This window comes from Amblyomma americanum, chromosome 11 (assembly GCF_052857255.1).
Source record: "Amblyomma americanum isolate KBUSLIRL-KWMA chromosome 11, ASM5285725v1, whole genome shotgun sequence".
NCBI classification, from domain to species: domain Eukaryota; kingdom Metazoa; phylum Arthropoda; class Arachnida; order Ixodida; family Ixodidae; genus Amblyomma; species Amblyomma americanum.
Window position 1 is genome coordinate 73,361,204 of NC_135507.1, and position 27,351 is coordinate 73,388,554.

General features: G+C 47.3%; 2 protein-coding genes across 3 annotated transcripts; one reads left to right on the forward strand and one right to left on the reverse strand.

Moving 5' to 3' along the window:
* Window positions 1-2,425: 2,425 nt before the first annotated feature.
* LOC144111235 (uncharacterized) lies at window positions 2,426-9,104 on the forward strand. Its single transcript, XM_077644456.1, has 3 exons — window positions 2,426-2,640; window positions 4,990-5,356; window positions 8,739-9,104. Exons 1-3 carry the CDS (start codon window positions 2,538-2,540, stop codon window positions 8,950-8,952), a joined length of 684 nt encoding a protein of 227 aa, XP_077500582.1. The 5' UTR covers window positions 2,426-2,537; the 3' UTR covers window positions 8,953-9,104.
* Window positions 9,105-15,194: 6,090 nt separating this feature from the next.
* LOC144109497 (uncharacterized) lies at window positions 15,195-27,029 on the reverse strand. 2 transcript variants are annotated; one of them, XM_077642320.1, is made up of 4 exons: window positions 26,924-27,029; window positions 20,513-20,593; window positions 17,942-18,181; window positions 15,195-17,277 (listed from the first exon to the last, which is right to left on the reverse strand). In XM_077642320.1, exons 2-4 carry the CDS (start codon window positions 20,565-20,567, stop codon window positions 16,895-16,897), a joined length of 678 nt encoding a protein of 225 aa, XP_077498446.1. In that variant the 5' UTR covers window positions 20,568-20,593; window positions 26,924-27,029; the 3' UTR covers window positions 15,195-16,894. The 2 variants fall into 2 exon arrangements, with proteins under 2 accessions (XP_077498446.1, XP_077498448.1); XM_077642322.1 differs by lacking the exon at window positions 20,513-20,593 and having other exon boundaries at window positions 26,924-27,011.
* Between the last annotated feature and the right edge of the window lie 322 nt (window positions 27,030-27,351).

The following is a 27,351-nucleotide window of genomic DNA, read 5'->3' on the forward strand; positions in this document are numbered from 1 at the left end:
GGGGGTAAAAGAAGAAAGGAAGAAAGAGGTGCCGTAGGGGAGGGCTCCGGAATAATTTCGACCACCTGGGGATCTTCAACGTGCACTGACATCGCACAGCACACGGGCGCCTCCGCGTTTCGCCTCTATCGAAACGCCGCCGCGGTCGGGTTAAAATCCGGGTACTCCGGATCAGTTACCGAGCGCCCTAACCACTTAGCCACCGCGGCGGGTCCGTTAGAAATACTCAGAAACGAAAAGCTCAAGGGGATGCTCAGGTATCCGTTGAGAGTGTAGCAGTTACTGCACTTTTTGTTTTGTCACAAAAATTTCCGTTAGAAATACTCAGAAACGGAAATTTTTGTGACGGAGAAAGGTGCAGTAACTGTTGCACTCTCGACGGGTACCTGACCACCCCCTTGAGGGTAAATTAAGGTAAATTGAGGTAAATTAAGTTGGCTTTGAGGAAAGCTAAGGCAGCTTTAACTGTTCCAGGTACACCCCAACCACGCTCTTATTGTAGTGATGGAAGGTGGAGTAAAACAAGAATAAATTCGTCAGATACGTTTGGGACCTCGTTGGCGAATGCGGGAACATTACCCTGCAGTGTGCATTGCTCTAATGTCAATGCATTACTGCGTAGACTCTCACACACAAACACACACACCACCCGCACTCGTGCGTATGACGTAGGCCGGAACGGTGTACGACGAACGGTTTATAAGAATTTTGATGCTAAAATCGCCTTTTGAGAAAGTACACGGCACAGTAACTGTCTCACATCTCGGTGAACTCCTGAACCACGCCTTAAGGGAAGAGGTAGTCTGGGAAGGCATTCAATTGAAGGTGCATATGTCGTCGTTTCCAATCCTTGTCGCTAGCTATAGCCTCTAACTTAATCAGAACATGTAAGATATATGCAACGAGAACGCGTATGACGCCACTCGGTACGCCATACGACAAACGGTTGCATCACTATTTTGCTATGAATGTTGTCGGGAAAACAGGCGCCGCAGTGAAGTCTGCCAAAGGGGACTACGGGCCGCCGCGGTGGCTGAGTGGTTATGGCGCTTGGCTGCTGACTCGAAAGACGCGGGTTCGATCCCAACCGCGGCGGTCGAATTTCGATGGAGGCGAAATTCTAGAGGCCCGTGTGCTGTGCGATGTCAGTGCACGTTGAAGAACCCCAGGTGGTAGAAATTTCTGGAGCCCTTCACTACGGCGTCCCTCATAGCCTGAGTTGCTTTGGGACGTTAAACCCCCATAAACCAAACCAAACCAAAGGGGATTACATATAGACGAACGACATGTAAATGGTTGTCTGAAATGATGGTGCTCGGCTTTCCCTGTGTGTCATACAGCCGCTTGATGGCGTCACAGTATTTTTCCTGCCATCGCTGGGATTTCTTGTGCCACCTGCGAATACACACACGCAGGCGGCACACACTCACGTCGCAGGCTTTTCTGGTAATGGGTCTCGTAATGCAGTCGCATTAAAAATGCGAGAGGTGCCGCAGTGGGGGACTCCGGAATCATTTTGACCGCCTGGGGATGTTAAACTTGCACCGTCATTGCACAACACCTGTCTGTCTTTTGCATTTTGCCTTCGACGAGGTGTGCAGTTCGAAGCGAGGGAGTTGAACTTCTATGAGCGCAGCTGTGTTCTCACGCCTTGTGCACATGGCTGTAAAGGCCTCAGCGCTGTCACTGCAATTTCGTTCCTAGAGCACACAAAATTTCCCGTATCCTCCTGCGTATGCCCACTCCGGACAGGCTCTTCCGCTAAATCGGTATGCAGTCTCGAAAATGCTCTAATAGGAACACTTATATCTCAAATTAAATCTTTGAACGCAAGCAGTTAAATCTAAAGAAGTTAACGAGAAGGCGTTATCGTGCCGCAAGCGCGAATGACGCTAAAGTAATGTACTCTACGTGGAGGTGCCATCGATATGCCATTTTTCGAACCGTCGATCGTCAGCGGCACCAAGTATACGAAATGTTGTTCGATAAATTTGTAACTATAAGCCACTCAAAAGAACCACTGTCCCGGTAACTACCTCCGATGACTTGATTAATTGATTGATTGATTGATTGATCGATTGTTTGTTTGTTTGTTTGTTTGATTGATTGATTGATCGATTGTTTGTTTGTTTGTTTGTTTGTTTGATTGATTGATTGATTGATTGATTGATTGATTGATTGATTGATTGATTGATTGATTGATTGATTGATTGATTGATTGATTGATTGAATTTTCGACACAGGGCACCAAGGAGCCAATCACGAAAGTCATCGTCGACGACGTCGCAACGCTTCGGCGGCTGGTTGCGCTGCTGGGTGGGGCGGAACTGAAAGTTGCCGCACTCTACACTATGTTCGTGCCAGTCGCTGAATACATGAGCCTGGAGTACAACGTGTCCCGGCAACGCGGCAAAATGCCGTACGGCACTCGGCGGCGCACCTGTCTCTCGAGCCTCCACCTCCTGCTGCAGGATAGGTTCAGCGCCGCTCTGGCCAGTACCCTCCAGCACAAGAGCACGGCCGCGGTGATCGCCAGGATGTGGAAGGGTCTGCGCCAGGTCGGAGCGTCCATGCGCACTATCGCCCAGGGGCTCCAGCTCAGCGACATGAGGCTCATGCACGCCGAGCTGGAAGACAAAAGTGAGGGCGCAGCGTCAGAACCGTCTCTGGTGTCTCAAGTTTGGTCCACGATGGTCGCTGCATTTCGTCTTGCACGTGTTCGCTTCACTCACAAGGTGCAGAACAACACCCCGATGACTTGCTAGGCTCACTTCCTTCGACTCTGATTCAATGTCTTTCACCGAGTGCAAACGCACTTAATTGGACTAGTATGTCGGTCAAGTGAATTCTTTTGACTACCCTATTCAGACTGGGACTTATTGCCTGTGACCTCTTGTCCTCGTCTGAGTTCACTGGTAAAGGTACTTCATATTTATACTATTGCCCTTCCCCGTAAGCGAACCTGGAGGCGCGTCACTTTGCAGTGTCCCGTCCCTCTTCAGTTTGCGCCATTGTCTTATCCCGCATCCCTACCGTGCAGCGCTTGCATTCTGTCAGACTGACGGGACGGCCAACTATTCCTGGTCCACCAGACTGTCGACCATACTAGTGTAGGCATTTATTAAGGCCCAAGTCTTTCTTGCCGCATCAGTGTGCGCAAGACCTGTCCGCAGGAAACGTGTACAAGAAGTGTCGGCTCCACCTGTCAATAAAGAAGAAATTTCAGCGAGGATGAGATTCGATCTCACGCGCGCAGAGCCCAATGGATTAGCACTCCATCTCCGTAAAGACTCAGCCACCTCGTCCTACGAAACGAGGGTGTTTTAGAAGGTATATGTCGTAACTTTAAACGGGATGTAGCGAAAACATCGGATATAACGAAGGTGTAGTATGTCGTAATTTGAAACAATATAACGAACACACCGGATATAACGAAAGTGTGGTATGTCGTAACTTGAAACCGAAACTGATTCGGCAAGCGTGAGGCGATCGCGTTGAGCTAGAGAGCTCAACAGGACGACAGAAAGGCTTTCGACTTGATGCACGTAAGCTTACTTTGGTGCGCTCCTGAATTTGTCATTCTGATCCGAAATTGATTATCACTCCTCAACTTCAGAAAGCACCGCGGAACAAAAGAATACACACACACACATCGCGGATGGGGCGTGTTTTCAGATAGGTCGTAATTTGCGCGCAGTTCCAGGCACGCCGCCTTCCATTAAGGATGGAGTTTAGCAACTGACGCTATTACAGCGACAGCTGTTAGTGGATCATACCTGGCGCAACATTATCATTAATCTGTAGTCAGGTTCACTGATGTTAGGCAAGTCACACAAGCGCAGCATAAATCTAATAAGTGCAGTCTCGAAACTCGGAATTCACCTTACCACGCACTGCGCAGCGTTCACGTGTATTTTGTAGGTTAATAAGAACAGAGCACGTTTAATAAGCACAGAGCAGGTTAATAAGCAATGTTTCAATGCCCAATAAAGCATGGCAAGTCTCCACGCAGCAGCCAGACGATCGTAGGTTAAGAGCCAACCGTTCAACTGTCGGCTCATCTTTTTTTTTCATATAAGCGTCAAGTGGGTTAGGGTTACGGACCTGTAGCAGATGCAGGGCCTTCGCTTCAATTGGCATGAAATATTAAAGTCAGATTAATGGCCCCGGCCCGGAAGCAAGGTTTACAGCGAGAGCTGTTATGCGCCCGTCCTTGGCTTGTGCATAGCCATCGCCGTCGGCGTCGTCAGCGTAACCGGCGGGTGCGTCACCATGGTAACCATGGTAAAGCGCCCACCGGTTACCATGTCAACCCGGGTATAGTTATTATCCCGCGTGACGCCACGTAGGCTGTGTTAACGTTTATTGCTGTGCGTCTGTGTCTCGTCGTCTGATGTCACCTTATGTAACCTGGGTCGCATAAGCCTACGGGTGGCTCTGTTTGGAACAGCCGTCTGCCAAAACTAAATGCCTGCACAGCTATCACTGAATCTCGCGTCACATAGTCGTAAACGCTCTATGAATTCTTTTTTCAGGCTATAATCCGCCGGAGCGTCTACTGCGCGCGGCTTCCGGATCGAGAGTGGCGCTCCTAGCAGCCGCTTTTGTCCGCAAACTAAACTTATTTTTTTTCTTGTTAGTGGTTATTTATTGATAAAATAACAATGGTAGGAAAAGATGTCCCTAGCCGCGGCATCTGCCATCGGAACATGAAGCACCTGAGCTGCGACTAGCGGGAATAAAAGGACATGGAGAGGACAGGGAGAGGGAAAGAAAGGGGGGAGCGATAGTAAGAAAAGACAGTGGCAGGGGGTAGTATACGCTATGTACACGTTAATAATATGGAAATAAATGCGGGATGCTGCGCCGCGCATGACAGGAGTACTCGACGGGAGTTTCAGAACCATGAGGAGTATTGAGATACTCTGGTGTTGCATACATTGAACGACAGCCGTCCTCAGCCTCATACCAGTGTGCATACCCCTGCAGAGACCGAGAACGTGCATTCTCAGGGCAGGGAGTCTTGGCAGTGGGGATACGAGGATGCTTTCGTCTCCAACCTGGTCAAGCACGTGAAATTCACCAGGCGACGGGTGGCCGCCCGAGACGTGCTCTCGGCTGAGTACGAGCAGCACGCCGTCATGCGCCTCATGCCAGACTACTTCTACCCGCTGGCTGCCGAGACCAGCATCAACTACGGGACACTGGGCACGTACATGGCCGAGGTGCTCTTCAACTCCAGCTTGCCACCGTACAGGGTGCAGACACGCGTCAACTGCTTCGTCAACTACGCCAGACAGCTTGGCCTCGACTTGAGCGGCGGGCTGGAGGACGTTGTGGACGCGCTGCGAACCAGGTGAGGAGTCGCCTGTTGGGGTACGTTCCTTTGACGCTCGCGCAAAGGATATATCTAGTGCTATAGAGCTAGGAGGCAGATATTTGACTAAACGAGATTATTTTGATACTTTCTCCCTGGCCATAAAACTTTCTGCGCAAAGCTGTGGGGGAAGTTTGCATGCACCCCACCTAGGGGCGCTGCGCCGATTTGGAGGCACAGTTGCTGTTCTCAAGTTACAATGAAGTTGGCACCGAGAAGCGGCGTGTTGCACTGTCTCGCCGAACAGGTTACTGCACGGAATTCATCCGCCCATCACGCTCCTTACGTCGACTCCCAGCAACCCACATCACGCGTCCAGGAGGGAGGGGGGCGGAGTTAAATTGGTTCTCTTTCCGTCGGGGTGAAGGTTTTATCCTGACACTGGGGCCGCTGCGCGGTGCCACTGGTTAAGTCGGTTGCACACGCCACAGAAACAGCTGGTTTGCCATCGTGGCAGTGATCCAACGAGCCTGTTGGATGCTTTGATTGCAACAGGTGCTAGCATAAATTTTCATTAGCTGTAAGTGAATTTTAGCTACACTAAGAGGTTTGCCACGTGAGCCGGCCCAAGAACCTCTGCTCTTCGTAGAAACGGTTTATCCCCCGTACGTGGAACAGCCCCTCTTTGCTAACTTTTACAAGTACATCATGGAAGCCAGCAACCCCGCTGATATATGCCGCCGCACAGCGTGCTAACCGTGTTTGATACCTGCTCTCCACCTGTACCAGTACGAAATGGTTAATGGCATGACCTGTCAACGGATTCAGGTATTGTAGTCTGGCAAGGTACACCTGGAAGCTAGAGCAGGTCAGCTGCATAACACAGGGGGGAAAGAGGCAGGGCCAGAAAGTGAGGACGTCATCTCTGCACCCACAAAAGGATCAAACCGAATGCATACTGTATCCTAGTAAACAATTTGGCTCTAATTAGGAGAAACTCTTTCGCCAGCCGATACGCGGAGGAAGCCCCAGTTGCAGCCCAAAAGTTGACTGCAATCGAATGCCAGCTGGGGCCCGCCAGAAATTTGACCTTGGCTGATTTAGACCAAAATCGATGTCAAACCGTAGCTGAGCGTGCCCGACACGATGGCGACCTCCAAATGTGACCTGGGATGTTTCCAAGAATATGGTCCGGGCCACCCCTGAAAAATAGTTCACTGCTTTTAGATTAGCGCCATCTCTTTGCTGCGGTGTCTCTTGTGGTGTAACCATTTATGTCATCACGCTTTCGCACGTCACACATCGGTTTAAGCCTGGACTCTATGTGCGCGAAAGAGTGAGCGACGCGACAAGGCGGCACGGCGACGCTCGCTCCGTCGCTTGTGGGCAACCTCCATGCAAGCGAAGGCGGCAGGCGACGCGAACCCGCGACGTGCGCAGCGGACTCCGTGCTTTGCGCACTCAACTTAATAAACACGCTTGTAACCTGCTCTCTCTATTAAAATTTTGCGAATGTGCCTCATAGTCAGGGCCAAAGGAATATTTCCTCTACGGCAGCGGTGTAGCGGCAGTGGAGATAACCAAAGGCGTGCTTGCGGAGACGAAGTCACATCACGGGTTCACGGGGGAGGTGTGCTTTCGTTCGGTGCCTGTGCACTCCAGCTTAGTAAAAACACTCCCATAAACTATCACCGCAATCTGATTGTAAGTGAGCAAGCTATAATATACCAGTGAGAATGCGCGCCGTGAGTGTTTCTGCACAGTTGGAGCGCAGCGGCACGGTGGATCGAGCGCCGGAACCCGCGGCTCGGCACGCATCTCTCCCTGCAGTACGCCCGCTCGCGTAGCCCGCTCCAAATGCTGTTAGCCCTCCGCACCCAACAAGTAGATTGTTTTAATTATTTAAATCATGCGGGTCTGCCTCTCAGCTACAAAACCAAATATTTTATCGACGGTGGCGATGACCAAGACGACGGGCGGGTTTCGTGAGATGTACCCGTGAGAAACCCTAGACAAACCGGAAATGGCTTTGGGGGGCTCTGGTTGGCCAGTCTAGTGGGGGACTTCCGGGCTTGGAGCGAAATTTTCTGTGGGTGCAGATCCGAGCGACACTGCAAGCGACACATGCATTTTGCTTCGCGCGACGGCGTCGCTCGTCGCTTGCCGCCGTCGCCTTCGCGTTCGCATGAGTTTTCGCGTACATGGAGTCCAGGCTTTAAGCGGAGTTACCGTAGCAGCACAACTAATAGGCTCAATACTGGAAATGTATTGGAAAATGCCGGTTCTACAAAGGACCAGAGTGAGGCCATCAATCTCCAATATTTGGCCGATTACCTGTGGTGTTTTGGTAAGCACCGGCTTTTTTTTTTTATCCCAGGAATGTATATCATCCTCGCGGCGTCCACTGGACGCACACCCAAGGTGCGAAATGAGTCCCACACAGAATAAAAAATTGAGATCACTGCGGCACCCGTATTAGAGGAATGTGTAAGCACCAACTTTCATGACCATATATGGACATGTTTATCACCGGTATTCAATTCAATTCATTTTATTTTACCAGAAGTTTGTAAGAATATCTTGGCTACAAGCTGTGAATCACAGCTTGACATGGCCCAGAAAACCTCTACAAGACAGTGCCAACATAGTTATTAACAATACTTAAGAGAAAGAATGGAGAGATCTAGAATAGCAGATACTATACAATGATAACTTTGAGTAGTATTCAAAACACAAACAAGCTTAGTTTCCAAATATTATCAGAAATAACCCAAGAATACATCATACATACATATTTGAATAAAACTAGATTTCTACAATCATAACTGAAATCGATTGCATACTGGTACAAGAAATAATAGGTCAGTGAAGCAAGCATATATCATAAGCGCGACTACTTATAGCTCACAGACGTCGACTTCCTGCCTATGACGTCTCACTTATGACGTCACACCACTTTTTTTTTCTTTCCAGACGTCGTTGTAACCCATCCACACTCTTGACGGTCACTGTGACATACGACCGGAAGTGTAGTATCACGTGTCCCAGGACACCATTTGTCGCATTTTCCCCCTCAATTAACTCTAATTAATTAACTGTCACACCATATGACGTGGCCCTCCTTTTTTTCTTTCCAGACGTCGATGTAACCCATCCACGCTCTTGACGTCCACTGGGACACGTTACCCCGGACGCGATTTTGTCACATTTTTACCCCTTAATTCACACTAGTTAATTAACTAATCTAATGCAACCATTATTTTTCTGATAACTCAATTCGTTCTAACGTTATTGTGACGACAAGATCGTGATGCCACGAAACCGAAAACATAGCCATACAGTGCTTACGCATTAAAACAATAAGACCGTTGCGTTATACACCGTCCACGTGCTGTGAACTTAACCGAGCCGCAACACGCAGGTGGGCGGCCGAGGTGGCGCTACAAGCGTGGAAGAACGACCGGCCAGGGGTGTCCCTGTTCGCTCCTCTGACGCAACTCTTCTTCCTGCGCGTCGCAGTCACCTACTGCGGCGTGACGCCGTCGAAGCGGACCCCGCTGCGGTTCGCCATGAAGACGTTGGCCAGCTACGCCACCGTCTTCAACTGCAGCGTCCCGCCGCCGGTTCCCTGCTGAAGAGCAGAGTGACAGCTGCGCGCGCCTGACGATCGTCAAGCTTCGCCAGGCGCCATCGGTCGATCAGCCGCTGCTGCGAACTGTTCCCCTCGGCCGTCAGTCGTTCAGGTGTTATTGCGGGCTATCGGCGGCCATTGATCGCTTTGATTTTAGAAGAGGCAACGAATTTTGTTTCAAAATACTACGCAGGCCATGACAAGCAGCCCATGTGCGCACCGAACGCCTCTCAGACTTCCGCATCCGTAACAAACACAGATTGGGATCCTCTTCATATTATTCTATGATTGTTCATTAGCTAACCCAGATGATGACTATTCCAGGTGATGACCAGTCTTAAAACGAACATTTTTCTATGTCAATACGGGGAAATAAGCAGCACACTATAATTTTTTAGTCTCTCTATGAACGAAGCGTGACAGGAGACACGATTATCTGACTGACATTATTACTCTGTAATCGCTACATCTTTATAAAAGATAATCTACTTGTTATCTGTTAAGTGTGTAAAATGTTGGCAACGCTTTTGGGCACTAATAAAGTCGGAAATATAAGTAAGCACGTAACCGATGCGGCATCGCTTATGCAACTGTTTGACATGCGATTACGGAAATCTGCCAGCTCTTATTGCATGAGATACCCCCTGCTTAAACTGTTTCCGTTCATGTGTCCTCTCCTGACATCACGTAAACGGAGGAGAACGCGTATGCAAATGTCAAAGTTGGGATCTTGATGTATCTGGGTGCCACCTGAATCCACCGCATTAATCAGCGAACGATGGTTGGCATTAGCGGCCGAGAGGTCTGCTGTGGCAGGCCCGCATTGACGCTTCACAGGCGAGGTGCATACTCGGCCTGCTTTTGCTTGCGGTCTTCGGTTCGACCGCGTTCCCGGCACACTTCATGGACTCCAGGGCCTACTCGCACGAAGCAAATCGTCTAGTTCCAAGCGTTGTCTCATTCGCAGTCTAAACCCCGTCCGTTGGTTTTGAGGAAAGAAAGGCGCATAACTGACTCCTTGGGTCGGTGTACAGCTCAAGCTGGAGGTGTACATAGCGGTGGTGTCCACCTACAGAAACACGTTACCCGTAACGCGTTACACGGCTGCCGTTCTACCCGCTTTATTGTTTTTACTCATTCGTTTATGCACGGGTAATTACAGCTTTCGCTGTAAAATAAAAATCACCCTCTCGCATCCAAAGAGGCACTGACAACCGACAGAATAAAACTCTCAGACAACCCGCCCTCTTCATGGGACACTGAAGTGACAGTGATAGAAGTAGAGCGCCACCCTCTTTCCGCCCAACACAAGGTCCAACTTCAAGCCTGCCTTGGCTCATCCCGCCCGGACGACATGACCTAATAGATCACAAATGCGTTAAGAGATTTTTAGCATAGCGTTACCGTGTACCGCTATCGCATACAGCTACCTCCAGCCTCCAAATCGCATTCGCATGTGGCCCTCGATGAGCCTGGTGCATTGCGCCCATATGCCCAGCGCTTTTCCAAGCGGCGGCAGCGGTTTGCGCTTACAGTACCCTGTAACACTGTGCTAAAACTAGAGCTTTAGTATAGCAAGTTTCACGAAACTCCGCGGAGTCATCTGCACATGCGCAGATGGGTCCGGGGACGCAGACCTGCCACTGCGCAGACTCAGCTCGGTCCCCGCTTAAGCGAATCACGATGGTGTTGTACTAAATGGTCTACATTCGGCAACAGAGCTTTAGTATAGCTATACCGCTAGCGATACCGCATTCCGCGGCAGCCCATTCAAGAGAATCGCTGGCTGGCGGTTCGCGGTAAACGGCAGCTCTAAGCCGTATACGCTATGCTAAATCTCTCTGCTCCCGTGAATGACAGCTTCGCGGCTCTCCTGCATAAATTCTCAGTGACCATGAGATCGCAGTTTTTCTTTCGGGATATACCAGGCCGGCAGCGACGCTATCTTCCTAGGTAAAAGGTGCCTATACTGCGAAGCACATTTAACAAGCCAAATAAAAGGTTCTCAAGGGGCTCTCATAAAGTTGATGTGTGCATGGGATGTTAAAGGACGCCAGTTCGCGAATATCCTCAAGCTAGAAATTTTCTGTGCGTTTGTAGCAGTTACTTCTACTTCGGATGGTGTGCTACCTGAATTACCAGAGCGACGCGGCTGACTGGACGCGACTATGGTAGCTTTAACCACCAAACAACTAGTAGCTAGTAAAAAATCTAACCAATAGCCATCCTTTAGGAGACATATGTAGACACGCGACGCGTAGGAGAGCAAACGTTTCTAAAAGTTGTCGATAAGGACTCACCGACCTTCCCCGCGCCATTGTGGATTCTGTGCAGCATGTAGAAGTGTATTGTTTGGCCCAGCTGTTCATGTCAACGCAATGTAGTGATCGAACAAGTTTATGTACTCTGCTCAGAACGTGTTTCAGGGCCCCCTTAAGGGAAAACCGCGGTACGCCGACTCTCCGCGCTTCCAGTAGCAAGGAAACAATAAGACAGACAATTCTTTAGCCGGTAAAGGGTTCGTTTATACTTAAGGCCAAAGAAGACCCGTTTACAGCACACATAATATACTACTATAGCTGAAAATTTAAAGCGCCTCACCCGGCATAAGGAAAGCACGTGCTGTGCTCTGAGACTACAATGTGCAAAATGGCGACTAACTGCAACGCTTGCGAGTCGCGACGAGCCGTTAGTTTTTAAGGATTAAGTGTATAACTCATGGTTATTCTCCGGTTATTGCCTCCGGGGGTAATGTTATCATCTTTTTATGATTATTGATAATGAGAACAGTTCCCAAAAAGGAATCGACCCTGCACCACATTCAGCCATTCCTCGCTTAGAGTACAGAACAGCTGTACACCAGACTGTGAAATCAAATGCGCCATGCGGGAAAATGCCTTTGCCTCCTTTCATCAGTCACTTTAAGCCCATAAAAAAAGAATTTCTTTAAAGTTCCCTCTCCCCCTTCTCATCGAAAGCGCAGGAAACGAAGCTTTGGTAGGGATCCATTTAGTAGAATGTGGTACAAGATCTGAACTAGTGAAAACTGGTTAAAGAGAAAAGAACGCACAAGAGAACGATGACACATTTAATCTCGTTTGCGTGCAGGCATTTTTCTGTTTTTCAATTAACTTGCGACAAACAAGCGCTACTAGCTTTTTACAGTGGGCCATCCATTATTCTTTATGCCTTCAACCTCCCTCCATGGCTGGAACCCATGGTGGCGTGCAGCAGTGTAGCCCAAAGCATTCGGTGCGTGTTTCATATTTAACTCTTTTCAATCGCAATCTGTCACGCATGCAGTCATCTTACGCTTAGCAAAATATACTCCTCGTTCGTGAGCGCGTCCTGGCTTAACTCAATGCAATACACTAGCACAGTCGGGAGTCTAGTGGATCAAGAATGGTTGGCCTTCCTGGCGGTCTGAGAGAAAGCAAGCGCTGCACGGGAGGGATGCGGGGTAAGAAAATGGCGCAGACGGGGCACCCCAAAGTGGCACGCTTCCATATTCGCTTACAGAGATGTGCAATCGGGTAAATATGAAGCATCTGACGAGTGCACTCAGACGAGGACTAGAGATCACAGGCAAGAAGTCCCAGTCTGAATGGTGGGGTAGTCAAAAATTCGTTGGAGGCACTTAGATATCTCTTAAGTGCGGGAAGGCGAAAGCCGTCTGCGACTCATTGCACGGGTTTGAATTTGAATTTTCCGCTCTAGAATTCATTATCATTTAATATCATTACTCTATATGAATATTAACTAAACCTTGTACTAGCACAAGAACTGTGTCGTAGTGATTAAGATAGCTCGCCATACGCGTGGGAGGCAGCAGGTGGGCTGGAATTCGGTGCAGTGCCACATGCGATGCACTCCAGGTTGGCATTGCACCCTACCGAAAGACTGTGACTGTAACTGGACACTGGTTCCCTCGCCGGGTTGAGGGCTGGGTGCGGTCCTCCTCTATCTGAAGCAACTATTCTTCAGCGGTTTTTCTCCCAGCCTTTTTAGTTCCAGAGTTAAGACTTCCGGCACGTGCCAAGGTCCCAAGTTTGGAGGTCTGCTTGTGATCACGTGACCTTGCCACGTGACCTAGGTGGCGATGTAATTGACGAGCACGATCACGTGACCTAGAATGTAATGGACGGACACGGTCACGTGACCTAGGATGTAACGGACGGACGCGAGTATGAGAAATTAAAGGATTATGCCTTAACAAACTGCCCACCACACATTTGTTCAGTACCATGCAGCTAAGTACCCTTGGCGTGCCGTATACCATCATCTCATCCAAGCTCTGTTTGAAGGTGCAAGCAGAGTTGCAATGCTAGTGAATGTGCCTGTGGACAAGGGACCCTTTAAATCAAGGACATGACAGGAAAAAGCAAATTAATCCTATGGCCATAAAACATGCAGACTCAAAGTAAATGAGCATATAGAGGGTGTTTCACCCGAGACATGCAATTTTTAGAAATAGTTTTTTTGAGTTAGAAGAGTTTTTTCGGCATAGCGTCGTCAGTGATGTAGGGCATAAGAATACTGCTAAGACGAGTTATGTAGTATGCTGGTTAACTAATATTGAGTAGCTAAATTTTTAAGGCGAAAGCCTTTAATGGCTCATACTCGCGTCCGTCCGTTAAATCCTAGGTCACGTGACCGTGTCCGTCCGTTATATCGCCACTTAGGTCACGTGATTACAAGTGGACCTGCAAACTTGGGACCTTGGAACGTGCCGAAAGTCAACTCGGGAACTTGAAAGGTTCGGGGAAAAACGGCTGAAGAATGGTTGCTTCAGATAAAGGAGTACCGCACCCAACCCGCAACCAGGTGAGGGAGCCAGTGTCCAGTTACCGCCAGAGTCTTACGACGGGGTGGAATGCCAACCTGGAGTGCATCGCATGTGGCACTGCACAGAATTCCAACCCACCTGCTGCCTCCCACGCGTATGGCGAGCTATTTTAATCACTACGACACAGCTCTGGTGCTAGTACAAGGTTTAGTTAAGATTTATATAGAGTAATGATATTGAATGATAATAAATTCTAGCGTGGCAAATTCAAATCAGTGCAATGAGTCGCAAACGGCTCTCGCCTTCCCGCACTTAAGAGATATCTAAGTGCCTCCAACGAATTTTTTAACTATTCCTGTTAGTATCCTTATTTATTCAGGTGTGTGACCCAATATCCTTATGATTTTTTGGCTACTTCAATGAGTTACGTGCCCTGGAGGGGTTGCTTTGCCTCCAAGCTTTTTTAAAGCGCATGTATTTTGGCGCGATGTAGAATAAATTTGTTGGACCACACGGCCGAGGGCAGCTACGTTTTCGAAAGTCTAAGCAGATATGAATATTACTTACGGTGGGCTACGCACCTCTCTGTAAAAAAAGGAGACCAGCATTAATAGTTAAATCTAACTGTTCAGTATTAGTTTAGTTGGCACGTCTTAGCTGTCTTCTGATGTGCTACACCGTTTACAATGCTATGCCGAAAAAAGCGCTCTCCTTACTCAAAAAGACCTCTTTCTTCCTTTCTTCTTTCACTCCCTCCTTTATCCCTTCCCTTATGGTGCGGTTCAGGTGTCCAACGATATATGAGACAGATACTGCGCAGTTTCGTTTCCCCCAAAACCAATTATTATTATTATTATTATTATTATTATTATTATTATTATTATTATTATTATTATTATTATTATTATTATTATTATTATTATTATTATTATTATTATTATTATTATTAATATTATTATTATTATTATTATTATTATTATTCAAATAACCTGTTTTTCAAAATTGCGGAACATCTTAAGTGAAAAACCCTGCATAGTGTGTTCGCCCATGTCACGTACAGTCATTCATAACATTCTTTGTTTCCTCGGCGTCCCATGAAAGTGGCATTGCCTTTACTGGTTTCATCTGAAGGATGAAACCAGTAAATGCATCACACTCAAGCTAGGAATATTTTGTTGCGTGCATGAGCATCAGGCTGGAAGCATTTAAGTACCTGGTGTTGTAGTGATCGCCACTTGTGTTTGGCTTCTTTGTCACCAGATGGCGCTGAGAGCAAGGGGGCGGCTCCTCTAAATGGGTACATATACTCCCTGTGGGCAGCAATAAATCTTCGTGTTCAGGCTTCCCATGATGGGGGCACAGTAGCCAAAGCACCATCTCTCGGCAGGGCAGAACAGGTGCCCTAACTATATCCTCGACCACAGAGCAGTGATGCATTGAACACAGTGGTAAAAGGTGTTTCTTTATTTCGGTACCGGTGACACTAGAAGAACGTGATGATTTTCTTTGGATCACCTGGTCACCGTACAAATCCGGCTTAATATACATAAAACTTCAGACTGGGAAAACAAAAAAATAGCTGTGGTTTATACTTTGGTTAACCATGGTGAGAAGCGAAAGCTTCCTTGGCATGGCTACGTTCACAAACGCCTCACACACTGCCGAACGAATTTTCTGTAACGCGTCGATGAAATTCTCGATGGGGCAGTTGCCACCTGCCACGGTGGGCAGATTGTGATGACGACAGTAGGTCGCATGACCTGCTACGTGACACCTGTCACGTGACTGCATTGACGCTGCCCTCTAGAAAACCTAGCGTAGTGGAGCTTTCGCTTCAAAATTACAGCAAGTAAGCTTCCCGCACAAGGCAGGGCTCTCCGGGTAAATTCTGTCACTGAAGGGTTGCCGCACAAGCGTAGATTCCCTCAATGTATTCTGTTGCTGAAAGCGCTGATGCTCACCCTGAATGTTCGCAGAGCTTTCTACTGAAGCTGAAAAAGAGTTCGAGGCTTTCAGCGGTTTCACCTTACGCAAAGAAATCTTCGCCTTGCTGCTCAACTGAACGCCAAAAATAGATGTCTGTCATCGTGAGTGCTTGATAGCGCTGCCGCCATCTTGCCTTTCCGCGAGCCTCCGAGATCGACTTTTCAGTTTTTGTTCTGACCTCGTATGCGTCTCCCATAGAAGGAGGGAAAAAACAGGAGAGGCCCTTTCACTACACTCCCGCGGCGCGAAAGAAAAGCGTGGCGGAATCCATGTGGTTCAGATGGCGATCTTGTCCGGTCACCTTAAGCTAGAAACTGCGTTGCAGTTGCTTTGGAAGAAGGGCTGTTGTGGCTTCAGGAAGCAGATTCAAGTAAACAAGAAAGGCCTTGTAAACGAATGAGAAGAATTTGTCCGGATGAGTAGTGCAGTCATTATGCAGGCCAACATGCCCTGGCACCCATTAGCAACGGCCAGAAACTGCGTTAGTTGTCCTGTGAGGTAGTATTCCTCTTGTGGCTCTCAAAAAATAACGTCATAGCCATTTCTGCCTTCCTCATGATATCTTCCGAAGGTTTCACCAGGCTGCGACTCTGTTACCGCGGGATTCCATGCACTCTTCCCGCATCTGCGTTTTCAGGCAGGCACAATCTCATGGGTATTTGAGGCGGGCAACGAATTCCGAACACATGTCCAACATTCTTGGATAAAAATTTTTAATATTGAAATATTTTAAGGCATGGCCATAGAAATATTGAAGGCAATGGTCCATTTTTCTGATATGTAGCAAAATTTTTTTTTTTAGTGTTGCCATCACTAGCATCGAGCAGTTAAGGCTACTATAGAAAAAAAGTGGGGAGCGCTTTTGAAGGCAGCAAAAACGTGAATAGCAAAAAAATAAAGCCTGTTGACGGGATACCTGCAGATATATTGATTGTTACAGTGAAATCTTGCAGTATATGAAAAAAATGAGTTCATAAACTCGTTTCCGTCCAAAAATGCTGTTGTCCAGAATCGTTGGGTGTGATTATGACCGACAGCGCGGCCTTCGTGCCCCTCTTGTGACTGCTTTAAGCAGTGTGCAACCAACGAACATCACCTTCCTGTGTCTCGAGTTATAAATATGCCATGCACAACAAAAGCTTCAGGACCAACGTGCAGACTTCACAGAACACAGTTACTGTCGGCGGTGCACGCAGAGTGAGGCTAGGACAAATACCCCGAGACCCGACGGCAGCCCGGCGGTCGCCGAGGAAGGCACGAGTGTGTGCCTCTGCATCATGAGCTGCTCTCGGTCCCAGTTGAAACCCGACGAGCCTCGATGCACGGAGTGGGGTTGGTGGTGGCCAGGTGCGTTGTAGGCGCCGGCCGACGTGTGGACGCCCTGCGGATTGTGGCAGCCGCGGATGCGGGGACAGTGGCGGCTGCTGCTTCGCGTGCAGCAGACCGTGGTCGGGTGGGCTCCCGTCGGAAGGTGGGCCCCGGTTTGGGAAATGTGGCAGCAGCGGTCGTGGTCCCAGCAGTAGCGGCCGCTTCCTCCGCAGTCTCCTGTCGTTCCGCCTGTGGGACAGGAAGTCGAGCCTGGGTTTTGAGACCGGAACTTGAAATAGAAAACTCATCCCAGTTTTTTTCTTTGTGCATTTGGTTTTAATCGAAACACTTCCCTTGAACTACCAGAAGCATCAGCAGGACAAGATTTAAGTTTAGGTTTATGAGGGTTTAACATCCCAAAGTGATTCAGGCTATGAGGGACGCCGTAGTGAAGGGTTCCGGAAATATCGACTACCTGGGGTTCTTTAACGTGCACTGACATCGCACAGTACACGGGCCTCTAGAATGTCGCCTCCACCGAAATTCGACCTCCGCGTCTTTCGGGCCAGCAGCCGAGCGCCGCAACCACTCAGCCACCGCGGCGGCAAGCAGGACAAGAGATAACGATAAGCCCGAAGAAGCATAAAGAACACAGGAAGTTGGAAGGAGTGAACGGAAAGCAGTACAGCTTCTGAACGTTTACTGAAAGCAGCGCCGCCGTTTACACATATCAAGCGCAAGTGTGCACCGCAAAACAACCATGAGACGAGGGCGAAAACGCGAGTGTAGTGCAAAGAAAAGTTAAGCCGTGTTTTACCAAGGCTGTGCCCATGACCAGAGCATGTCCACAGCAATCGCGATGTCGTTAGGAAACGTTTCCCTGAAGCACATCGAATTGACAGCTATAGCGTACCCGCACTGGACACCACGGATCCTTGGGAAGAGATTCCCTGGTGCCGTCTGGTTACCACGGGCACCAGGAGAACCCTGCTGGGTCCGCCTGGCCTGGGCTCAACGCCCACGCGCACGCATGTCCGATAGTTGGGTTCGCAGCGGTAGCCGTCCCTGCAGCAGCCGCTGGGACCGCGACAACAGTCGTCCATGTCCGCGGAAGAAGGCACGGGCCGCGAACGGTCGGGATTCCATCCGTAGCCTGCGTTCAAGCCGGTGAGAAACCCACGAATTGCGCGGATTAATTATGCCCATATACCCTTTCAAGCGATGGCATATACAGTTCGGATTATGGTTTAAGGGTTTTAAACGTCCCAAAACGAGTCAGGCTATAAAGGACGCCGTAGGGAAGGGCTCCGGAAATTTCGACCACCTGGGGTTCTTTAAAGTGCACTGACATCGCACAGCACACGGGCCTCTAAAATTTCGCCTCCAGCGAACCCACGTTGCCCGCATCTTTCTGGTCAGTTGCCGAGCGCCATAACCACTGAGCCACCGCGGCGGCCGATATCGTATACAGATCGTTCGGTCGAAAAGCCGTCGGCGTAGTCGGCACCGCGTGTCAGAAAAAATCGGGGCCTACGTGAAAAAAAGTTGTATCGTGCTAATTTGTGGTTCTAGTGATTGATGATTGATTGGTGTGTGATAGGTGACGACGAGTTAAAAAATCATCTTAATTGATTTAAAATTAATGATGAAAAATGAAAAATTGAAAAAGTGCGTTGAAAGGTGTCAAAATGCTCAGAATGAAAAGTCAATGCTTGACAATGTTAATTAAGAAGATTTAGTCTGTGTAAGTTATCAAGTAATTAATTGAAATAATTGAAAAATTCCTTCAAAGGTATCAACCTGCTCAGAATTGAAAGCCTAGCCCACTACGCTATTGCGGCATACCCTTAACGCGGAGCTTAAATTTCCTCTCCAATTTTTTTTCGTCTTATTGTCACCTCACAGTGAGAGAGGAGAACAGCGGAAAATAAAAGATACAGGCATACTATTTCATTCGAGCCGCAATGCGCCATTTCCTTTCCTCACGCGTGGAGGAAAGAAAATTTCGGACCATCGTCATATCAGCAGCGGGGAACACAACCTGTGCAACGTTTTGACGCAGTCTGACATCATCGTCTTTTCTTTCTCCGCGTCAAAAAAAAATGGTGGTGGTTTAGCTCTGGTTAAACCTGGAGTGCCGCGATAGCTACAGATGCCCGATGGCTGGTCACGTGACGAACCACGGGACCAGCCACAGCGCTGCGCTCCCGGCGGTGGCGGTGGCGCTGCCGGCGGTGGCGGCGCCGCCACGTTGAAGGCTCGAAATGTTACCGTAATGTAGCTATCGCTACAAAACTGTGCTGTGTTCCCCGCTCTCAGGGATTACCAACTGGCAAGTTATGTCACGTATGTTCTATTTGGCTCCACTTGCTTCAGCAGTTCGTTAGAGTTCTGCGGTGGTGCCTCGAGCGAACAGCACCAGTTCCGGCACTTCACGTGCAGTTTGGCACTCGCTGCTTCCAAAACGAGTAGTCGAGTGCAGGTTTGGTCGTCTGCTAGGCTTGGCGTCGCCAACACATTGCAGCCAGCTGCGGACAGGCCACCCACGACACCGGCGACCAACGTCCCGAACCGCGTGGAGAATTTCGAAACAGCGCATCCAAATGAGTGTTGCCAGCCTCGATGCATGTGCACCTCACGGCACGCGTGTACGTTCTTTTACTGAGCGCGACTGAAGTGCCGACGGGCATCATGCTGAATGTACGCGTTCGCTTTTTAGACCTGGCGTCGAGTACGCATAGCCGTTTGCGTGGCGAACTCGGCCACTGTTCCCGTCGACCAGCGGAATAACTTGTGTCCGTTCGACGTTTATCACAATGCGCAAAGCATCGTCTGCATCAATGGCAGCGGCACGATCTGCACGATTTCGGCACTGACCGCTCAGAAGGGGCACAGCTTTCCTCAGCTTTTCCTGAACTAGACCTTCACGACGTCTGATGTACTTGTTTGAAACGAATAACGTCGTGCCGAGGGTGCCATGTATTTGCATCCCCTGAAACGAGCGGCGAAGTGCAGCACTCTGTGAACCAGTTGGTATAGTGCACGCGAATCGAACGGACCTATCGTGAGCTGGCCTTCCCATGACAAGCCTTCTTGAAGCCGCTCTCTTAACTTTTTCTCTCTTTAGGTGTACCGTGTGTTGGATCGGGCCAATGAAACACCCCGACGGCCATCAAGCGGGGTCAGCTTCCTCCCTTTTATTTCTATGCATAAGCTTCAAATTCGCTGTACGTGGTTCTCCCTCCGCAGTTTTGTTTTCCTCCGTTGAATTACGTGTGACTCTACAGCAAATGAGCACAGCCCCTAATTTCCCTACCCTTGAGTCTATATTCGCTCGTAAACGATAAAAAATAAAAGCAAGCGCTTTCAATCCTTTTAATTACTTACCTGCTTTATTTGTTTCTAATCATTCACATTTATTCGTCCCCAAACAATATCTCCGGCACTTTTCTTGAAGAATCAAAGGCATTGTGTTGGTACTAACCTCGAACTGTTGCGACGAAGCCGAGCAAGATGGACACCCTTGTGGCTGCTATCATGGTCAAGACACCGGGGTAAGGAAGATCTGCGTGTGTGAGAAAGGAGGGGGGAGGTCTTCGAAGCAGGAGATGCTATCACTCCCTTAACAAACGCAACCTTATTATGTTTAACGCTGAAAGTTGACTGCTGCAGTCGCATGCGATGCGATCTCTGCATTCCCCTCCCCATTTCGTTTTCTCTCTCTACTCCTTCGCAAACCTCTCTCTACTGCTTTCCTATTCGCGGTTGGAGTTGGGTATTCTATGGAAACATGGTTTCTAGAACGAACGCCCTGGTTCCTTTCACCAGTGTACGCATTACCGCAAAGTTTATTTGCTACGTTAGATGTTTGCTACGTTAGATGCCCAGCCATGCCGTTCGGCCGCATGGCGGCACTCGCAGAATGTGAGCAGGGTGGCAATATTTTAATTTATTCCTCACAAAATCAAACACATTGTCAAAGCACACATTTGAAATTTTTATCCACCGTTTCTACGTGACCTGTTGCTCTTCACTGTGTTTTTGCCCTTTTGTGTAATAACCCTAACTCGGCCTTCCAGAGGACACGCGTGCTCATGGTTATTATTAAAAGCAATTTCTTTGTAGGTCGTCCTGTCGATAATGGTAAAGTTCGACATGGAATCCGTTTAACATAAATGAGGCAAAGACGAGACCTTTTGAGTGGTGCTCAGAACTGCAAATAACTCTGAGCAATGAAGTCCAGATTAAAATGTTACAATGTGCTTTTATTTGATTTATTTTATGAATTGCCACCAAATAGACACTTCGAACTGCGCTAGCGTCATCTGGAACGAAGATATTCTGAAAAAACACTTGGTAGGAGTATACTCCCTAGAGAATGGAAACAAACCTATGTAGTCGCAGTGTTCAAAAATTACGTTTAATTCATCCGTAGTAAACTATAAGCCTAACTCGTTGTGTTCCGTGTCCTGTTATATATTCCAACATATTCTGTACAGTAATATAACCAAGAATTTAAAACTGAATACTTTCTTTTTTCGAAATCAACGTAGGTTTAGAAACGGTGTATCTTGTTCCAATCAACAACTGCCAGTCTTCCACGATGTAGGCATGGCTTTCGAAAACGGATTAGAAACGAAAGCCGTTTCCTAGACTTTCGAAAAGCCTTCGACTGTGTCTCGCACAAGCTCTTAAAATTTAGGATGAAGGACGTACAAACTGGTGGAAAACTTTTAATTCTGATATAATACTATTTTGATGAAAGAAAACAGTGTGTGATTGTAGGTGGCAGTAAGTCGGATAACATAAATGTGACAACTGTGGTTCCACAGGGATCTGTTCTTGGACCCTTGCAGTGCTTAATAAATATCAATTAAATCAGAGGCAATATATCTTATCATATTAGATTCTTCACCGACGATTCAGTAGTTTACCTGGTATTGTCAAGTAGCTGCGGTACAGAAATCTTGCAAGAAGAATTAGACCACATAACCGTATGGTGCCCGTTTCGGGAGCTCTTATCACTAACAAAAGCAATAAAATCACTTTTTTTAAAAGTTAAGGTAAGTACCTTCTTCTACGATTGGAAATAATATACTAGAAAAGTGTGCGAAATTAGGCATAAGATATTAATCACCAAAGGTCTCAAATTCAATCAGCCCATCAATGGGGATAACCAATAAAGCAAGTGGAATTCTTAACTTAGTAGCCCGAACGCTTCCTAGCGCTCCCCACTAATTAGGACTTGCAGCTTACCAGGCACTCGCAAGGCTTCACTTTGAATGCACCAGTTTCGTACGGAACCCACGCCAACATTATCTAATAGAGAATTGAGAACGTATACAATACCGGGCAGCCAGGTTCATATCTTAACAATATTCAAGAGAAGTTAGCGTAACTGACATTAAGAACGGTATCGCACGGGGACCATTGGTAAAAAGGTGAAAGAAAATCGGGTTTAAGCTGATGCACTCGATATATTATTTTACGAAAATATAGAGGCACGAATACATTCAACCTCATAACTACCGATCGGACAGAAGGGACTATAAAAACAGGATTAGCGAAATTAACTGAAGGTTAATTAATTAAATTCCTTTTCCCAAAAACAATCTCTGAATGCAATGCTCTGCCAGCGACTGTGGACTGTGCAAGCAGCAACACTTTTGTCTCGTTATTGAACGAAGTGTAAATCCTCTATTTCTCTTTTTTGTCCATGAGACGTGTTTGGAAATTTATTATGCTTTTATCTACGTACTTTTTCCGCAAGGAATATCTGATTTGTGTAATCTAATATTATCTACTGCACTATGATACCCGCTTCCCTGGTGTAACATGCTGTCGCTGTAGGATAAAGTATAAATTAATAAATAAGAGCTTATAATTAACAGCTTTCTAATTCTTATAAAATATCAATTCACACACATATACAACTATATATACATGTAGGGTTGTTCACTAAAGGGTTTTATAGATTTTTGGAAGCTCGGGAAAAAAATTAGGTCCTATTTTGATGCGTTTGAGGTAAGTTCATTTGCGTGTCAATTTATGCGTTCGAGGTACGTTATTGATAAAGTTCATATCATTTCTTTAGGTAGTTCCAAAACTGAAATTTTGTTTAGTCTTTTACATTAGAAACAAATACTAGCTCTCGTTTTTCTGCGGAACATAAAAGTGACCGTTTCTTCATTCCTTACATGAATTACCTATTGCATGCTGCCCCAAGAAAATGTTTTCTCAGTCAAATGTCTCTTCTTTCCTCTCATTTGCAACAATTATTTCTGTGCTTAATTATTTGTAACCGTAAATGCTGCCTTTCTCACGTTTGCTCATTTGGCGATGACCATATAGCGCTTCGCCACTCTAAAGCGGTCGTCGTCCCTGGCAGGTTCTCTAAGAGGAATGGTAAATAAATCAAAATTCACGGCACGATTGAACCCAATGGCCGTGTTACTAGACCGCAGTTGGCTTTTCTGGGACTCGCCAGGAGTGTATTCCATCAGCAAAAGGAATATTTACGACGGCATCAATAACCTAGCAATAACAGAAACGTGGAGGCTAACGGAAAGGGTTCAGCTTGAGTTAAGTGCCACGCAGCAATCTATGCAAAGAACATGATATGTGTGACATTAAGAGATCAGAAGCGGGCAAAGTGGGTCAGGGAACAAACGTGGGTTAATGGACATCCTAGTCGAAATCAAGAGGAAGAAATGGGCTTGTGCAGGGCACGTAATGCGAAGGCAAGACAACCGCTGGTCCTTAACGGAGTGGATTCCAAGAGAACGCAAGCTTAGCAGGAGGCGGCTGAAGGTTAGGTGGGCGGATGAGATCAAGAAGTCAGCGGGGACACGGTGTCCGCAGCTGAGAAAGGAGACAGGGTTAACTGAAGAGACATGGGAGAGGCATTTGCCCTGTTGTGGGCGTAGTCAGGCTGATGACCAAACAATAATAAAAATAATAACCTCTCCACCCACTTTCTGTCTACGCCTACCCCCCTCCCCTTTCACGGCAAACAGGCTTCCTTATTCAGGCCATCGACCTTGCCTCAGTTGTGCAACTCACTGAGCTCAGCTGACACAACAATGGCGCGTAGATCCTAAGGCGCGTGAGAGGCGCTCGATCTGCCATCAAAAGCGGTCAAGGCCTCCATAGGTGAATAGCTGCAACATGCAGCGTTCGAAATGCAGTCATCCAGAGGTTAATTGCTAATAAAGAGCGATGCCGCTTTTCATTGGCGATATAAAGGCCCACATTGAACTTACAAGGGCAAGTTTGTTTGCTTTTTTTTAAGAGTAGAAATGAATTCAAGAGCCTCCGGTCCAGATTTTAGTGGACTCACATTCTCTTCCGTGCTACAAGTATAACCTGAATAGCAATTTATTTACAAACTCACCTGCGTAACCTAAAGAGCACTCGTAGCTTCATAAGGGTACACTCTATACAAAGGGCTCTTCGCTTTCGAATAAAATCTCATTTTAACCGGTTCTGGCACCCAATGTTTTAGTTAAACCCGATTTCTACAAGAAAAAGTACCTTTTAGAGAAAATAGTTTTAGTTTTACAGCAGACAAAACTGAAGAAACAACACAAAAGTTTGTCGATGTCTTGTATTTACTGCAATAATTTTTTGTGTTAGCTCATTATTTTTAAAATCTCTTTAACTCTTATTATTCAAAACGAGGCCTAATTTGAGGAAAACCTCGAAAAATACTTATAGAGCGATAAGCCGTAACACGGTTACTGACAAGACGCCTTTTTAGCATCACTCTGTCAAGCGCTACCTACTCTAATGATGTCCTGCTCTAAGGCTCTTATGGGTTTAAAATGGTCGCCTTGAGGTTGAACATTTCGGTAGTGCACAAAGAAAGACAGGTCTTGTGCGAGCATTGAAGAGCTGCGCAGGAGATGATATTGTCTGCGCGGCAAAATAATTGTAACAATAGCGAAAAAAAGATAAATATTCGATTTGGTAGACCTGTTATTTCTATACTGTTTACGAAAATTCTCAGCAAAATATACAAGATTTTGTGTCCCGCACAAAATTAAGCGCAGGTAATAAATTATCTTCTGCTGCAAAAAATAACCCCAAAAACCGTAAATTCTGGATTTTTTTTTGAATAACCCAATCTATACCCGAATTTGATCTCAAAAAGTATTACCCTATTTTCACCCCCGATTTCCGCAAATATATGAAGGCTCTAAACGAATCACCCTAGCGTATACACGACAAGTATAATGCATACTGCATACAAGGAACCGTCGGTGGGAGCATATGCTATCCACTTTATGCCTGTGCGCTTGGATGAGAAGACAACAGCCTCTGCAGAATACGTGCATGGTTTCCACGCGAGGTCCCGGCTCGACTGTAATAAGTTGTACCTATGAATTTATGAGCGTCTACTGCGAGCATGGCCACGTAGTTAGGCAGACATCTTATCCGCAACATCCGGAGAACCTTGCAAGAATAGGAAGGCGACGAAGCAAGAAGCAAAACCAGATAGCTCTGATAGAATACACTGAATTGCACGGGCGATCTGCGATAATACATTTCTGCAGCAGTTGAGCCCTGCATTCTACATGGGTATCTTCAGGTTTTTTTCAGGCGTGATTCATTACATCGCCAGGGATGACTTCTAAAAATGCTATTTAGGTTAAGAGTGAAAGGTCATTCAGGAAAGCTAACAAGCGCTCAGGCAAATGCTGCGTTGTTATGTTCAGCCATCGGCCAACGGCGAAGCTTTGAAAGAGTGCGAAAGCCTGGTAAAATTCGTTGCGCTACGAGTATTTCGAAACGCTGCCGTTAACGTATTCTAACACCGTGCTTCGCAGGAGGCTGGCGCGTAAGGATTTGCACCAGTACAGGGTACAAGGGTAAAACTTAGAGCTTCCGTCGCGTACTCAAGTTTTATGTGCGAGGACTTGAAAGGTAAACAGAATGGCTGCTGAACCATTTCCAGAAGAAGTTTTGTTAGGTGGCAGCGATCATTCATTGGCGGGCAAATGAAAGCCATCCACCTTACTGGGGTGGCTTAAATCCTCAATAACTTGCAGGTCCCTGCGCCCTAGAAAAGCGCATTCTGTACACTCAAACACTGCTTTCCAGGGGTGAAAAAGAAAAGGTTAATAAAAAAAACTATTGAATACACTAGTGTTGTTTACTAGCTCGCTTGCATGAGTCAACAAATATACATGCATTACGACTTGATCCGCATTATCCCGTCATAAATTACTACATTGCATCTGCCGTTCCCACAAAGTTATTACCAATTCTCATTATTACGTTCCGATTAGAACTTCCCTCTTGACGTTTGTTCATCGCCTTTGCTTCCGTATCAAATCATCGAAACCTGCCTATAACTATACACATGCCGTAACAATTTTCCAGTTCCATTCTTTCTTTACTCAAGCAACAAAATACGAATTATTTTCTCCATGCCGACTGCTCCTGCTTCAAGTATTGAACAACTCATTCGCTCATGGACTTCCATACGCCGCCCTCATGTAGTGCTCCGTGCAAGCGTACTCAAGATATGAATTGTGAGGAAGATAATCATTAACCCAGCCGCATTGCCATCGCTCCGAGCGAGACCCTGCTGAGCCTGACCGACAGTGGGCCACCGCTGCTTCACCGCTACTTCCGTCGACCTCAGCGTCACCAAATAAACCACAGCTCCAGAATAAACAAATAAAGTTATACTTCACAAATAAGCAAAAAACAAGCGAAAGCGGAGAGAACAACGTGACAATGGTGAGCTTTAGCCAGTTCCACCACACTGCTGACCGTAAGCATTGTTCCACGGAGCCTTAATCAAAAACAAATAAAAATTAACAAAATCGAGGCGAAGTTGACATGCGCATACAGAGAGCCTAAGGATCTTTTCCAGGAAGTAACTTACGTGGTTGTTCACAAGTGAGGGCCGGTTGAAAGCCTACAGCCGGAGTCTCGGCGCATGCACTAGAAAGCGTTCACGACGAATCAACAATCCGGCTCGTCGAGTGGCGGGCATAATAAACGAAGTACCGATGACGGTTGATTTGTCGCACCGAAAGAGGGCGCGCGCAAGCGAATCGGGATGCGTATAACGCACATCGGCCGCGGCCGTAAACAAAAACAAGCGCAGACCAGCACAGACGCGTCATCAACGAGCACACCGCTGACGCGTGTCACGCAGATGTTGACACGTGTGCCAGGCCAGGGTTGATACGCGCGAAGGTTGCGCGTCCATGGAGCCTTGGAGCCAAACACAATGGCCCCTGGAAAAGCGGCCATTAACACCACACGCTGCTTCGCAGACGGCCCCTTGTTAGCCTCAGATCATGTGCT